Source organism: Anabrus simplex, chromosome 6 (genome assembly GCF_040414725.1).
Source record: "Anabrus simplex isolate iqAnaSimp1 chromosome 6, ASM4041472v1, whole genome shotgun sequence".
NCBI lineage: Eukaryota > Metazoa > Arthropoda > Insecta > Orthoptera > Tettigoniidae > Anabrus > Anabrus simplex.
This window is the reverse complement of record NC_090270.1, coordinates 76,490,765-76,505,501: the sequence shown is the minus strand read 5'-3', so window position 1 is coordinate 76,505,501 and position 14,737 is coordinate 76,490,765. Positions and strand designations below refer to the sequence as shown.

At 38.0% G+C, this 14,737-nt stretch overlaps 1 protein-coding gene across 1 annotated transcript in view; it reads right to left on the bottom strand.

The window, feature by feature from the left end:
* The window catches only part of LOC136876136 (DNA excision repair protein ERCC-6), a 194,830-nt gene extending 180,497 nt beyond the window's left edge, over positions 1 to 14,333 (bottom strand). Inside the window, exons 1-2 of the mRNA XM_067149837.2 lie at positions 13,972 to 14,333; positions 4,332 to 4,685 (exon numbers count right to left, since the gene is read on the bottom strand). Of these exons, the coding sequence (XP_067005938.2) occupies positions 4,332 to 4,609 (278 nt within the window). The 5' untranslated portion in view covers positions 4,610 to 4,685; positions 13,972 to 14,333. The remainder of the gene's footprint in view (positions 1 to 4,331; positions 4,686 to 13,971) is intronic.
* Between the last annotated feature and the right edge of the window lie 404 nt (positions 14,334 to 14,737).

The following is a 14,737-nucleotide window of genomic DNA, read 5'->3' as shown; positions in this document are numbered from 1 at the left end:
ACGTTTTGTCGTATCTGTATACTTTTTACGTTTGATTTTTCTCTATTAATCGATGTTAAGTAAATTTGGACTTTTTACAGGCATAATTCATACTTTCGATCACTTATAGGAAATACAGAATCATCAAACTTTTCACGAAAATTGGCCCACCCAGTAGCCATATGTGAGCCATTGCTATGTATGTAGCTGTCACATAATTATCCGAAAAGTAATGCAATGTGAGATAATCTTACAAATACTTTACCCTGTTCAACGTTTCTAACTCAATCTGACCCAAGAATAGATGAGTTATCATAGGACCAGCCATTTAAGGCCACTAAATCTGGTGTCTTATGGTATAATCCTTTGTCGATACGACGTACGTTTAGCAGAAGTTAATCTGTAAATGAAGGTCTGCAATATTGTAAACAAGCATATACTTTCGTATATCGATCTATATATATTCACTGATGTCGATTTTTAGCAATCGAGAAAGGGTGTGTCTGCTATTGTAATCAGTACTCCCCACACTGAATTTGACTGGCAGTAGGAATGGGGTCCTTCTCCAACTCCTGTGTAACTGGCATTAGTAAGGAAGGCCTACCATTGTAATGAATAGTTCACTTCTCGATTTGACTTGCAGAAGGCAAAGGAGCATGCAATTTTGTTTAAAACTCCCCTACCCGATTGTGTTTGGCAGTAGGCAAGGGTGCCCGCAATTATAAACAAATGTCCTCATCTAAAATGTGACTGGCATTAGGCACAGTGGCCTGCTATTTTGATGGAATCTCACCAACTTGGTGTGACTGGCGGTAAGCTTCTGGCAGTAGGAAAGGGGCCTGACATTATAATGATAACTGCACAACTCAATTTCCACTGATAGTAGGGTAGTTGCCTGCCATTATAATAAAAACTCCTCAACTGTTATCTGTCTGGAAATAGGAAGAGGGGGCTGCCATTGTAACGAAAAATCCCCAAATCAATTGTGACCACACTGTAGGCAATGGGGCCTGCAATTATAATGTAAACTTCCCAACTCGATTGTGAATGGCAGTAGGCAAGTGAGCCTGCCATTATATCACAAATCCGTAAGAAACACTTCACATTGGAAACAGCGTATGGGGACCTCCCCATGCTGTTTCTCGGATAACGCTAAGAGACATGCAATTTTAAAACAATCTTATTTACTGCATGTACAGTATTTACTTCGGTATTAGAATACAATGTAGAATACCGTTGCGAAGCACGGGTATATTTGCTAGTAATACATAATACACCCAAAGTATAACATAAAATTAATTAGCTTTTAGAAAAACGTTAACAGGTTGGAAATACGTTAGACGTAGCTTTTAGAACGCCGTAAACATTAGTGATTAAATTAAAGTCATTTCTCCGAAACATCAAAACACTATTTCCGAACTTCTTGTACACCAAACGTAAATTCATCTTTTTAAAGCGAGATAAATCCCAGTTGAAGAGGCAAGGTTCCCAGCTCAGAGCAACTGCTGGAGTAACAAACAATGCAGAACTTACAACCGTGAAGTTTCAGTTGAGATATCCAATGCAGACAACCACGAAGCTATGTGATTATCACAAAATTCCAAGTATAATTTTGGAGGATGTATCAGTTAACAAGAAATTCCAATAAAACAAACTCTCCGGGAAATTGCCCCGGGAGGATAGTTCCTTCTATCCTTTGTCCATCGTGGTTCTTGAGTTCACGACGAAGCGTGAGTACAAAGCACAACCAACCTCCATCTTTCAACAGACGATGAGCAACTCCACTCCTTTCACCAACCCACGCTTAAATCGCCTGGCCCTGCCAAGGAAGATGCGCGCATACAGCGCCTAGAATAAGAGATCTGACGGCAAGTTCATGACTGCTCCGAGACCGTGCAAAGGCGAACAGGCCCACAAACAGAATCCAATAACGCTGAGAATATAAACAAGCCCAAACTAGTATAAGTTCTTCCAAAGTACTGATATAAGTAGTACATGTTTCTGGGAACACTAATTAAATAAATTCAGTCAATGCCTTGGCAAAAGTTTCAATTTCACTAATTTCTAAGGTAGAGATACCAAGTCGAAAAGGATAATAAAAGAGGGGTTTTTCACTTTAATTTCATCACAGTATTAACAACCGTGATGTCATCAAAAGGTAAGCTGGAGAAGACCTGAACTGTAGGCTGAGCTTAGATGCAGGGCATTTCCATAAAAAGAAGGAAGCAAGGGAAGTAACAGTGCGTCTTTCTTCTTTCACAGTGAAGTGTCAAATGCACTTACGATTGTTATAGAGTCATTGATTTGCCTTCTTGAAACATGTAACTTTGACACCAGAGCGAAGATGAATTTACCAATAGAATAAATGTCTCTCAAGCTATGAACTCTAATTTCTGGCATAAAGTGATGAAATACCGAGAAACAAGTAACAAAAATCCATTTCAGGAGCTGGCAAAATTTGCACTGCCGTGCCTAGTATTTCCAAAGTTCAAATGCAGAATTGGAGATAATTTTTAGTCAGCTGACTCTTATTAAAACTAAAGTAAAAAATAGAATGAGTCCCGAAATGATAAATTTGCTTTTATCTATTTGGGCAGGACTGAGAAGAAACTAACAATGCTGCCTTATGAGCTACCAAATGAAGTCTTACATATATTAGGGACTGGGAAAACATAGCAGACATCTTGCTCCTCTGTGTCTTCTATCAAAGTGTTAGGAACAGACATCAATGATCTTTGTCATCTTAGATAAGTCCACCTAGAAATATATTTTGAATACTTTAACATTTGAACTAAAAGTATACACTTAATTTTCCTTTTGATGTAGTATTTTTGTAACTCAACAAATATTAAGGAGGGGTAGGTGAGGGGAGGGCTAGTGGTTTTTAAACAGCCGTTTAGTGGGTAAACCTTTTCCACTGTTGATAACACTGCGTCCATCTCACTGATAGTGGTCACATTCGAAGTGTAAGCCTCAAAAAAGAGAGCAGCAGGTAGCTTGTGAAGCCATAACCCATAACTGGCTTTATTGATTGGGAAAAAAAAAAATACTTTCAGGAATCTATTATGAAACCTTCCCACAGTTGTATGAAGTGGACTCAAACCAGGTGCAGACCCACATGGACAAGGTCTCAAGTCATACCACTAGAACATCTTTGCATTATTAAAAGGAAATGGAACTGGAATTAGGAATTCATGTAACTTCATTTCAAGACACATTGTAATTCATTTATGCTAATTAAAGTATAGTTTCAATAAGCAGAATCCTCTTTGTTTCAGCATGGTAGCACACCCATGGCTGCTTTGACTGAAGCAGGGTATGCATTAATACTAGTATAGTTGAAGTCTTAACAAGTTACATTGAGTAATTTCTTGTGAACTCTTTATTTTACAATGAAGAATTGCAAGCAATAGAAAAGTTGCAAGGTGAAATCTGACCAATACGTCCAAATACTTCAAAGAAGAGTTGTTCCTAAGCTTCAGAAGTGGTTTCCAGACGGTGATGGAATTTTTCAGCATACTTCAAAGAAAGAGAAAAAAAATTCAGTGAGAACAATATTCATGTCTTAGAGTGGCCAGGAAACTCTCCTGACATAAATCCCACAAAACATTTGTGGGCTATTTGCAAAAGGAGACTCTCAAAACTTGACTGTTCCACCAAGGTACGCAACAGCAGTCTTCTAATTAAAGTGTGGTTTCATGATGATGAACTGAAAAATATGTGCTCAAAGCTTGTGGAATCAATGTCAATTTGTATGAAAGAACTTATAAAACACAAAGGAGGACATACTAGCTATTAGAAGGTATTCAAGGTATGTATTATGCAACTAAATTGAAAAAATGAAAATGTGTACTTTATTGCCACGTTCCTATTAATTTGCACGAGACTGTATAAGATAAGCAGAGAGCAAGATAAAAACAAGAAGAGGGAGAAGCAGAAGAAAATAGGCTAATACAGGTGACAGAAGAAAAGGAACATGAGGAAATGGTATAATAAATTAACATCTTGATCTCAGTCACACAAAAACATGAGGGAAACAATTCTCTTCAGACAAAAATAAATTCCACATGATTTGCTCTTTCCATATTACATCTATGCATAAGAAAATACATATATGTGTGACATAATATTGTACATTATATTTACATACCTCATATTAAGTCAATTTTTGTAGTAAATCGAAATTTTTATAACTGTGCAATTCATTAAAGCGTCATTTCAACAAAGCAGATACCTCTTTGTTTCAACATAACTAATAATTATACAAAGGGCTCAAGAAAAATTACTTTGTTTACTACCACACATAATAAAGAAATAAAAAATTCAATTCATTAAATCAAAATTAAACTTACAAGATATCATCTGCAACATTCTCTAAATCCTTCTCCAGCTGACTTTTTATCCGAGTCTGTTTCTCCTGCTCCAAAGCTCTGTCAACCTGCTCTAGAATACCCCTTTCAAGGGTTTCTTGATCATAAACTGACAAATTCAACGACTGCAATTCTGCAGACTGATCGGACTGAGCAACGCTTGGAATGTTATTTATATCAATTTGGAAAACATCCAAGGACCCTGTCGTCGCTTCATTTTCAGGAGTTACTTCATTTCCATTATTTACAGCGGTTTCCATTGTGGATAGACAGACGATTTTTATAAGAGGTTGTAGTAAAAGCAGCAGTTCAGGACTGTATTAGATGATGAATACTCTGAAACAAAAATTTAGGAATAAATGTCACTTAACTCTAATACACTGTATATAATAATAATAGCCCTATACTAGGTAGTAGAATACACAGCAATGAAGAACAAACCATAACTCTCATCTCTGTTCCATACTGAAAACAGTTATCTCACTAAGTTTACAAAAGGAGTATTTTTATTACCCCACCTACTCAATACAATTAATTCCATGGTTACATGGTTAAATAAACATAGGAATTACCAAATTTAAAAGGACATGTTTTGCCCTTCTTTTATTGGGCACCATCAGCCTTATTTGAACAAGCATTGGTCAGAGAACATTATCACATAGAACTTATAAAACTGTAATGTGATTTCTTAAGAGTAATGACACTGTGGAATAATTGTTATAAAATAAGGATGTTGAGACATAACAAATACAACACATGCTAAAATCACTTTATACAATTTAAAATGTTTGTCTAAAAAGAAAAGAATTTTGTGTCATATTAATTCCAAAAACAACACATGTCCAGCACTGAAGTGGATCCTCTTTGTAGGAAGTTTGAAAATGCGCATTGCTTGGGGTCAGAATTGAACCCAAGACGTCATGAACAAGAGTGGTATGACAATACACAAAAGCTAAGGTTGAAATTTCTTTTTTATGTAAAACACAGGAGCTAAAAAATATTGGCCGGAAAAAGGTGAACGATTTAAGATTATCTTATTAAGCTGATTAATTTAAAAAATTATCCTAAGATAACTGATGCAAGAAGACATCAATGTGTTAGTTGAAGTCGCTGCTGAGATGAGTATATCAGAGTATTTGACAGAATTTGTCTGACAGTCTCATGAAAGTGTGGTCCCTCTAGAAGATGTAGAACACCATAGAAAATAATGTGGTTACACTGTAAAGAAACAAATGAGCTTGATGGTGTGTATTTAAACCGTATGTGAATCGCTAAGACATAGGTGTTATGTAAAATGGGTACTTACTCGTTCGCCGTGAACTATGTCCGTCTTAATGTATCGGCAGCGTTAGTCTGTCTGGAGTTCCTACTCCTTCTGTTGCATCGATGCGGTAGAGGTGGTGAGGAATGCTGAGGGGAAGCAGAGGTAGGCGGAGCTTTGCATGCTGATGTTAATGTGGGAGGGGGGTTATTTGGAGCGGCAAGTGTAGGAATAGTATTTGGTGAGATAGGGGGAGTTTTTAATTCAAAGGGTCTAAATATTCGTGGGACTTTATTCTGGTTTGGGTTGACTGTTTTTAATAACTTAGGCGTTAAAGTACGAGGCATGTTTTTAAAGTAAGTACCGTTTTGATATAGAAAGAATAGTAATGCAATTTTTCAAACAATGATTTTCATATATATAAGTCTGTACCTTAAACTAATTCTCAACGTTCCAAGCATATTACGGCACTTGTCATATCATGAAACCAGCTTCTGAATTGCACCCTCATAGAAATCTGCCGCCAAATGTGCCAGCCACTGCAACACGGTCGTTTATAGATCGTCATCATCGTTATGGCGCTGATCTCCTACATGCCTTTTCAAGTGCAGGAACAAGTGGTAGTCACAAAGTCTTCAGTAATGACAGACGGTCACCTACTACGGTTCTCGTCGTGGACATTAGTACGACCTTCTTTAAATGCTCTAACCGATTTTCTTATCATTTCTTTGCCCATAGTGTGTCCTCCATACAGTCCAATAATCTGCTGATGAATTTCATCAGCTTTTGCATTCAGTAAACGAATCACAGTGAGTACTTCACCCTCGGCGGGACCGTTAATTGTCGGAGGCATTTTCAATACGCACAAACAAACGTAAAGACAAGTGAACGCTTCCATAATGGCGTTTGTGACTAGCATACAGATGTACGTACTGAGTGTGCATGATATGAACGGCGACCGAAGGGGACTTCTGACTTCCGTATCATCGTTAAAGTTTAGATCTTTATTATATGTTTTGTCCAGAAAAACCCAACGGCCGTAGCCATGTTGAAACACCGGATTCCGTGAGATCTCCGAAGTTAAGCAACATTGGGCCTGGTCAAGATTTGGATGGGTTGCCACGTGCTGTTGGTGGGGGTAAGGGAATGGAGAAGCGGAAAGGAACTGGCCACCCTACCGTACGTAAACTCCGGCTCAGGCACACCTCTGCGGAGGTTCGGGCCTGCCTTCGGGCAGAATACACCCTTACCTTACCTGTCCAGAAAAATATATATACATTCTCTAATTCATTTAAAAGTATACCTTTGCTTGTATTCCTGATTATTGCGAGATCCTTTTCAATTGAAATGAAACGGTGACCAGTTTCCTTCATATGCGTGCTCATTGCCGAATATTTATTGTGTTTTTCTGCATTGAAGTGTTCCATGTACCTTATATAGAAGCTTCGTCCACTCTGTCCAACATATGAAATTCCACACTGCGAACATGTTAATCTGTAGACTCCTGAACCTGAACATTTATTGTTATTATTGTTGATTTTATTATAATTGAAGAATATATTTTGAGTTGTGTTGGTTGTTCTAAAGTCTATGTTCATATTACACTTGTTGAAAGTGTTAGCAATTTGGTGGACAATTGGACTACTATATGTAAAAGTGGCGTATTCAGTTCTTTTAGGTTTGTCGGGTATATGATTTGTGGATAACTTGTTTTTAATTTTATGAATTAAGCGGTTTACCATTTCGACCTTAAAACCGTTAATTTTGGCAAGGTTCCTTATGTAATTTAACTCAGTTTTTAAGCTAGTAGGGGAGAGAGGGATTCTTAATGCTCTATAGGCCTATATTAAACTATGAAAAGATGCTTGTTTGTGAGAACCGGGGTGTAATGAGGAATTATTTATGGTTACAGACGAATGTGTAGGCTTTCTATGAATCTGGAAATCAAAGGTGTTAACGGTTTGAGTGACCTTTATATCTAAAAAGTTTAAAGAGTCTTTGTCTTCATCTTCCTTCGGGAAATTTAAGTTAGGGTTGATATTTAAGCTTGCTGTTTGAGAGAAAAAAATCAAATCTGAAAAGTTAATTCTTTTTTTTCTTTTCTAGTTGCTTTACGTCGCACCGACACAGATAGGTCTTACAGCGATGATGGGACAAGGAAGGGCTAGGAGTGGAAAGGAAGCGGCCGTGACTTTAATTAAGGTACAGCCCCAGCATTTGCCTGGTGTGAAAATGGGAAACTACGGAAAACCATTTTCAGGGCTGCCGATAGTGGGGTTCGAACCTACTATCTCCCGAATACTGGATACTGGCCGCACTTAAGCGACTGCAGCTATCGAGCTCGGTAAAAGTTACTTAAGCTAAGAGTTTGTGACTGTATGTTGCACAATAAATGCCATTGGTGGTCATCTCCCTCCATTCATGATATTTTTATGTGTTAACTGGTGTAGCAGGATGTCGCATGGTGCTGCTCCTGTAACTGCAGGTTCAAGCCATCCTAGTGGTTGGATGATGGCAGAAAATTTTAGTGTGTTTCTCAATCATTTTCTTAAGTATGTGGTGATCAATTGACAATAAAGCATTACTTATTTTGGACAACAATGACAATCACATCAGTTTAGAATCTTTAAACTTCGCCAAAAAAAAAAATGGTGCAATTCTTTTAACCATATCACCATACACATCACAAACTTCAATCTCTTGACAGGTTCATTGAAAACCTACAATTTTGCGGCTGGGGTATGGATGAAATCACACCCAAGATAAACTATATTGATTTATGATATAGTTGAAATTCTTGTCACTGCTTTCCCTCTGGCTTTTGTGTGTTAAGTGGCTATAGTCATAGGAATTTGGCCTCTGAAACATGGGCGCCCGCAGGATCTTCTCCGAGGGGGGAGGGGGACATCAACAATTTTCTTGAATATAAAAACTAACATAACATCAGCAACATTAAATTGTTTACAGAAATTTCCGATTATAACAGATGCTAGATGACTGTCATTAAGTTCAGTTTATGAAATAACCTGGTATGATATTAAACAATTGAACATCAACCTTTTTAGAATTCCAGGGGGGGGCCTCCGCCCTCCTCCCCCCCCTTCCCCTTGCGGGTGCCCATGCTCTGAACCACAATATTTTGCCAACAATGAGTATGGATAGACCACAGTCACAGATTCCAGACGCTAACCCAAGTAACAATGATCCCTCAAATACTACATGCAACAATCTGCAGTCAACTCGCACATCTTCACAGAGTATATTTTCATAACCTGAAGATATCAGACCCCATCCCAAAACAGCAGCTCATATAGTGTCAAGAAGAGAAGGAAGGAGAGCATCTACTTCTTCTAGTCTTACGGGCACTTCTGAAAAGTGTATTTCAGAAGGAGAGATCAAAGGACACACTGCTGAAAATGTGAGAGAAGTTGTTTCATCAGAATCTGATATTTTGAATCCGAGTGAATCAAGCAGTGTAGTGGAGGATATTGAAAGTGACAGCTCCAATGAAACAGACATGACTGAACTTGAACCTGATTTTGGGAAACGGGTAATCGCAAGTTTTTCAACCAAGAAGTCTGTGAAGCGACCTCATCAAAGTATTTGATAGGGTAGATCAGGGGTGACTGGTGAAGAAAATGAGGTCTATTGGACTATATGAAAGAATGGTTGAATGGATGGCTACATTTCCAGAACAAACAACTCAAGTGAATTAGAGCAGATGAAGTATTATCTGATCCTGGAACAATTAAGAGAGGGGGGGGGGGGGGGGAGTCCCACAGGGCAGTATTACTGGACATTTATGTTTTCTTTTGTATATAAAATGATATGAATACAGGACTGGAATCACAGATAAGGCTTTTTGTGGATGATGTTATACTGTATAGAGTTTAGTAAAATAAGTTACAGGACTATGAGCAGCTGCAAAAAGACCTTGACAAAGTTGTGAGATGGACAGCAGACAATGATATGATGCTAAACGGGATGAAAAGTCAGGTTATAAGTCTCACCAAGAGAAAAAGTCTTCTCAGTTTTCATTACTGTGCTGACGGGGTGAAAGTACAAAAATGGGATCACTGTAAGTGCAGTATTTAAGTGTTAATACAAGGAGAGATCTTCATTGGGGTAATCACATTAACAAGGTTGTAAATAAAGGTTACACATCTCATCACATGTTTATGAGGGTATTTCGGGGCTGCAATAACGATGTTCAAGAGAGGGCGTATATGTCTCTGGTAAGACCCCAGTTAGAGCATGGTTCCAGTGTATGAGACCCATACCAGGATGACACAAGAATTGGAAAAAATCCAAAGGAAAGTAGCATGATTTGTTCTGGGCGATTTCCAGCGAATGGGTATTGTCACAAACATGTTGCGAACTTTGGGCTGCTTGACTACACGAGATGTTCTGAGCTGTCAGTGGAGAAATGGCATAGGATAAGATTGAATGGAGCTTTTAAAGGTAGGATATACCATAATATGACAATAATGTTGGAATTCATAAGGACAAATTGAGGCGAATATTCATTTAAAGGAAGAGGAATCAGGGAATGGAATAATTTATCAAGATAAATGTTTAATAAATTTCCCAAGTTCTTTGAAATCATTTAAGAAAAAGACTACTGGCAGGTAAACTGCTGATAGAGAATCTGCCACCAGGGCAACAGTCCTAAACCCAGATAAATGACACTGATTGCCTGGAATAAACATTTTCTTCCAACCATCAAGTGTGGAAGAAGGGTGGATAATAAGTGATGTAACTGGCCAGAGAGCTATAACATCTGTGATATCGACAGCAACCAAACTGAAATAGCAATACCACAACCAATGTTTTATTCACAAAATGACAGAGTAACAAGTTTTAATTTTAATAATAATAAATAATGGTATTGGCTTTATGTCCCCCTAACTACTTTTACGGTTTTGAGAGATGCTAAGGGGCCGGAATTTAGTCCTGCAGGAGTTCTTTAACATGCCAGTAAATCTACCGATACGAGGCTGACGTATTTGAGCACCTTCAAATACCATTCGACTGAGCCAGGATCGAACCTGCCAAGTTGGGGGTCAGAAGGCCAGCACCTCAACCGTCGAGCCATGAGAAAATGGGTAAACAGAATTTAATGAAAATTGGTATTCAGTGTTGGGGAATAAAAAACTACAGTCTACACCATACATAATTTTATTCATGCTGGATCAAGTATTTAGGTTGTGTTCTCCCAGCATGGTAATATAATAAGTGAGATTGAATCAAGGTGTAGTAAAGCTAATGCAGTGAGCTCGCAGTTGTGATCAACAGTATTCTGTAAAAAGGAAGTCAGCTCCCAGGCGAAACTATCTTTACATCAGTCTGTTTTCAGACCAACTTTGCTTTATGGGAGCGAAAGCTGGGTGGACTCAGGATATCTTATTCATAAGTTAGAAGTAACAGACATGAAAGTAGCGAGAATGATTGCTGGTACAAACAGGTGGGAACAATGGCAGGAGGGTACTTGGAATGAGGAAATAAAGGCTAAGTTAGGAATGAACTCGATGGATGAAGCTGTACGCATAAACCGACTTAGGTGGTGGGGGTCACGTGAGGCGAATGGAGGAGGATAGGTTACCTGAGAGAATAATGGACTCTGTTATGGAGGGTAAGAGAATAAGAGAAGTAGAAGGAGACTAAGACGACGACGGTTAGAATCAGTTTCTAAAGATTTAAAGGTAAGAGATATAGTTCTAAATGAGGCCACGGTACTAGTTGCAAATAGAGGATTGTGGCGACGTTTTGTAAATTCACAGAGGCTTGCAGACTGAACGCTGAAAGGCATACCAGTCGTTAATGATAATGTATGTATGTATGTATGTATGTATATATGTATGTATGAAGTGGTACTTTAGGGTAAGGCGCCTAAAATTGAATGTTTAAACACTTATGTTATAGGTCCTATCGAAAAGTACTAGACCTACATAACAAAAGTAAATAATATTATAGAGAATACAATTTCTGATCATTTACTGTATGTTTTATTCAGTTTTACCATACCAATTATGCTAAGAGTGGTATTTTAGTGTCGGAAGGAAACTAAATATGAAGGCCTACAATATCGAAAACTCATAAAATTGATCAACAGGAACATTACATTGATCATTGTTTGTTGTGATGTTCTTTGTCTCTTATGCTGCCTCAGATCTCCAATAGATGGGATTACTGCTGCGTACCGCGTATAACAGCCTGCCTGAATATTGGTGGGAAATAGCTGGGGATTTAGATAGCTTTCTTCTTTAGCATGCCATTTCTCTGGTTCATACATTTTCTGATACTGCTGGTATGTAACACACTGGTTCATCATAGTATTCCTGCTACTTGATCCCTACTTTGGAATGAGCCGTGTGTACACTTGACGGAATGATAGGAGAGGAGTGTTCACGGCTGTCTGCGGCCTGATCATTCCAGCTCTGGAACTATGGATTGTAAGATCAGCGGCATAGCACTGTTCGTTAAAAGTGAGAAAAAGTGTGGTTTTTCATTTCATCGAGTATTTCATATGATAGGGTTGCTTTTAATCGCAACATTCCTACCACCAAGACAATCTTTCTGAGGATGTAAAAAGGCAGGTGGAGAGCGATAGTTTGCCGTTATAATGAAAACTCCCGAACTTGATTGTGACTGATGGCAGGCAAGAGGGCCTGCCATTACAATGAAAATTCCATAACCCAGTCTTCACATGAGAAAAGACGTTTCGTGACTTCCCCGCCGCATTTCTGGGGTAACGTTAAGAGCTATGCAATTTAATACAATCTTACTCACAACGTGTACACTACCTAACCTAGAATTCTGTACACAATGTAGAATTCCATAGCGAAGCATGGGTACATCGGTTGGTAATAATAATAATAATAATAATAATAATAATAATAATAATAATAATAATAATAATAATAATAATAATAAGCTGCCAAATGTAACAAGACTTCACGTGGTCCTAGATGACCCAACGAATAACAGGCCTATATAATAAAGTTTGAATGAAGTTAGTACTGAAGATCCTAGTATCCGATGTGTGTGGCAGTGAGAAGTGTAACCTGTAGTGAACTAATTAGTTTAATCAGAATATAATGTTAATCTGAATATTAAATCTAGTTTTCTTCATCGTAAACCACCAGTGGATTAGGTCTCCCGTGTATTGGTAAGAGTTGATCCTCTCTGCAACTACGTCATTTTCAATTTTTCCCAGGTTAACTACAGTATAGTAACAATAATATCATCATACTCATAGAAAGAAAGGTATTTAAAAAACTACTTTAGGAATAGTTTATTAGTTGTTGAATTGAGTTTATAAATGTTGCTAAAACAGTTGAAAACTTTTAAGTGGGATGAAGTCTCACCACTCTCCTACAGCATGCACAAAAGCAATAGCTCTCAAATCAGCTGATTTGATCTGACAATAAAACTCAACTGTTTTACTCCTGTTCCTTACCAGTACCAGACAACAATAATGTAAAAGTGTCACTGACACATAAGTAAACAACCAATCATAGGATATAAGAAGGGATTAGACTTTCTATACCAGTACAGCAAATCATATAAGGGCGAGTACATCTATCAGAGGTATAATTATTATACATGAAATTAACATATCTTCAAAGAGATACTTAAAATAAATGCCAGAGTGCATGAATTTTGCCCTCAAAAAATTTTGGTTAAGAGAAATGTAGAAGAGAAAATATTACAATTAAAGCTTACATTTGTGTTTATATAAACCGACAATGTCATAAATACAGTAATTACAACTCTCTTTAATAAGAAAATGTCTAGGCCTAATTATTAGGAGACCCATTATACTATTGCATCATGTTTTAGTATACAAGATGTATCATTACATTAGCCTTAACACTTCTAGTTCGGCTTTAATTGCTAATACTAGTATACATTTGAATTTTTAAAACTTTCTTCAGTTTTATCACAGTTTCTGGAATCGCTGGAGCCACCCTGGCTCATTTTGGGTTTCAGCTAGGGGCCTTAAGCAGGGCGCCTTTATTATAATTTTACCTTCCGCAGCCCAGCACTCGCTACATTCAGCTGTGCCTTTCCTGAGGGATGTAAAGAAATAAAGATCATTAACGTCAATAAGACGACGGTAGTCTATGATCATCTTTCCACAACCTTTCCTCGCAAAAATTCGGGAAACACAATGTTTGTTTACTCAGTTTGTACGACAGCTGACCGAAAGCTATTCTTTATGTACAATTTGAGGTTAGGATTATCCAGAGAAACACGTAACTGAAGGCTTTGTTTAAAGCAATATTTTGTAATCCTGAAGAAAAAAAGCAATGTGCAGTTAAGCTACAGTTTGCGTGCAGTTCACTTTGTTTATTATACCTCATGTCACGACACAAAGCTGCAGAGATTTACTACCAAACCCACGGCACGCATGAACTTCAAGCTTGATACTCAATGAAATGACAATTGACAAGGTCTGGTCCAGTCCATTCGGATCCCATGATCCTTCTCGGATCCTGCTTGTGATTGCCAGTTTGGTTCTCTCGATTCAGCTCGCTTTCTTTTGCCTTCTTTGTGTATATGATTCGCAGAATCAGACACAGCTAGACTTAATTATTGATTAGTATATCAAAGACCGTACCGTACTAAAAATTCCACTGTGATTTCAGAATAATCCTGAAAGCTTTCTTCACACTTAGCATTTCTTTGAACCAATCATCACACCTCAACGCAAATCAGAGAGATCGGGACTACGTTTACGTAACAAACGAAATCCTGCCTATATGATACTGCTTTAATAGGCCCTGATAATGATAAGATATGTAAATTGAGATGTAGCCAAGTTAATTAGCTAGTTATCAAGCCCGCCTGTTTGCCATAGGGCGCCAAGTCTACTGTGTAGGCCTATGTGATCCGTCACCGTGGGTGCTGATTAGACGGTTCGAGTCCCGTTGGTCGAAAAAGAAAGATCGCCAAATATATAAATATATTGTACATCGCGTGCCAGAAGCCTGGATTCCATTCCAAACATCTCTCGAGCGTTCATTATAGAAATAAAAGTCAATCCACGATTGGTCGCTAGGTGAGCGCCGCGCTCATCTTCGATTCAAATATACATTATTTTGGAATCAACAGGGCTAGAAGC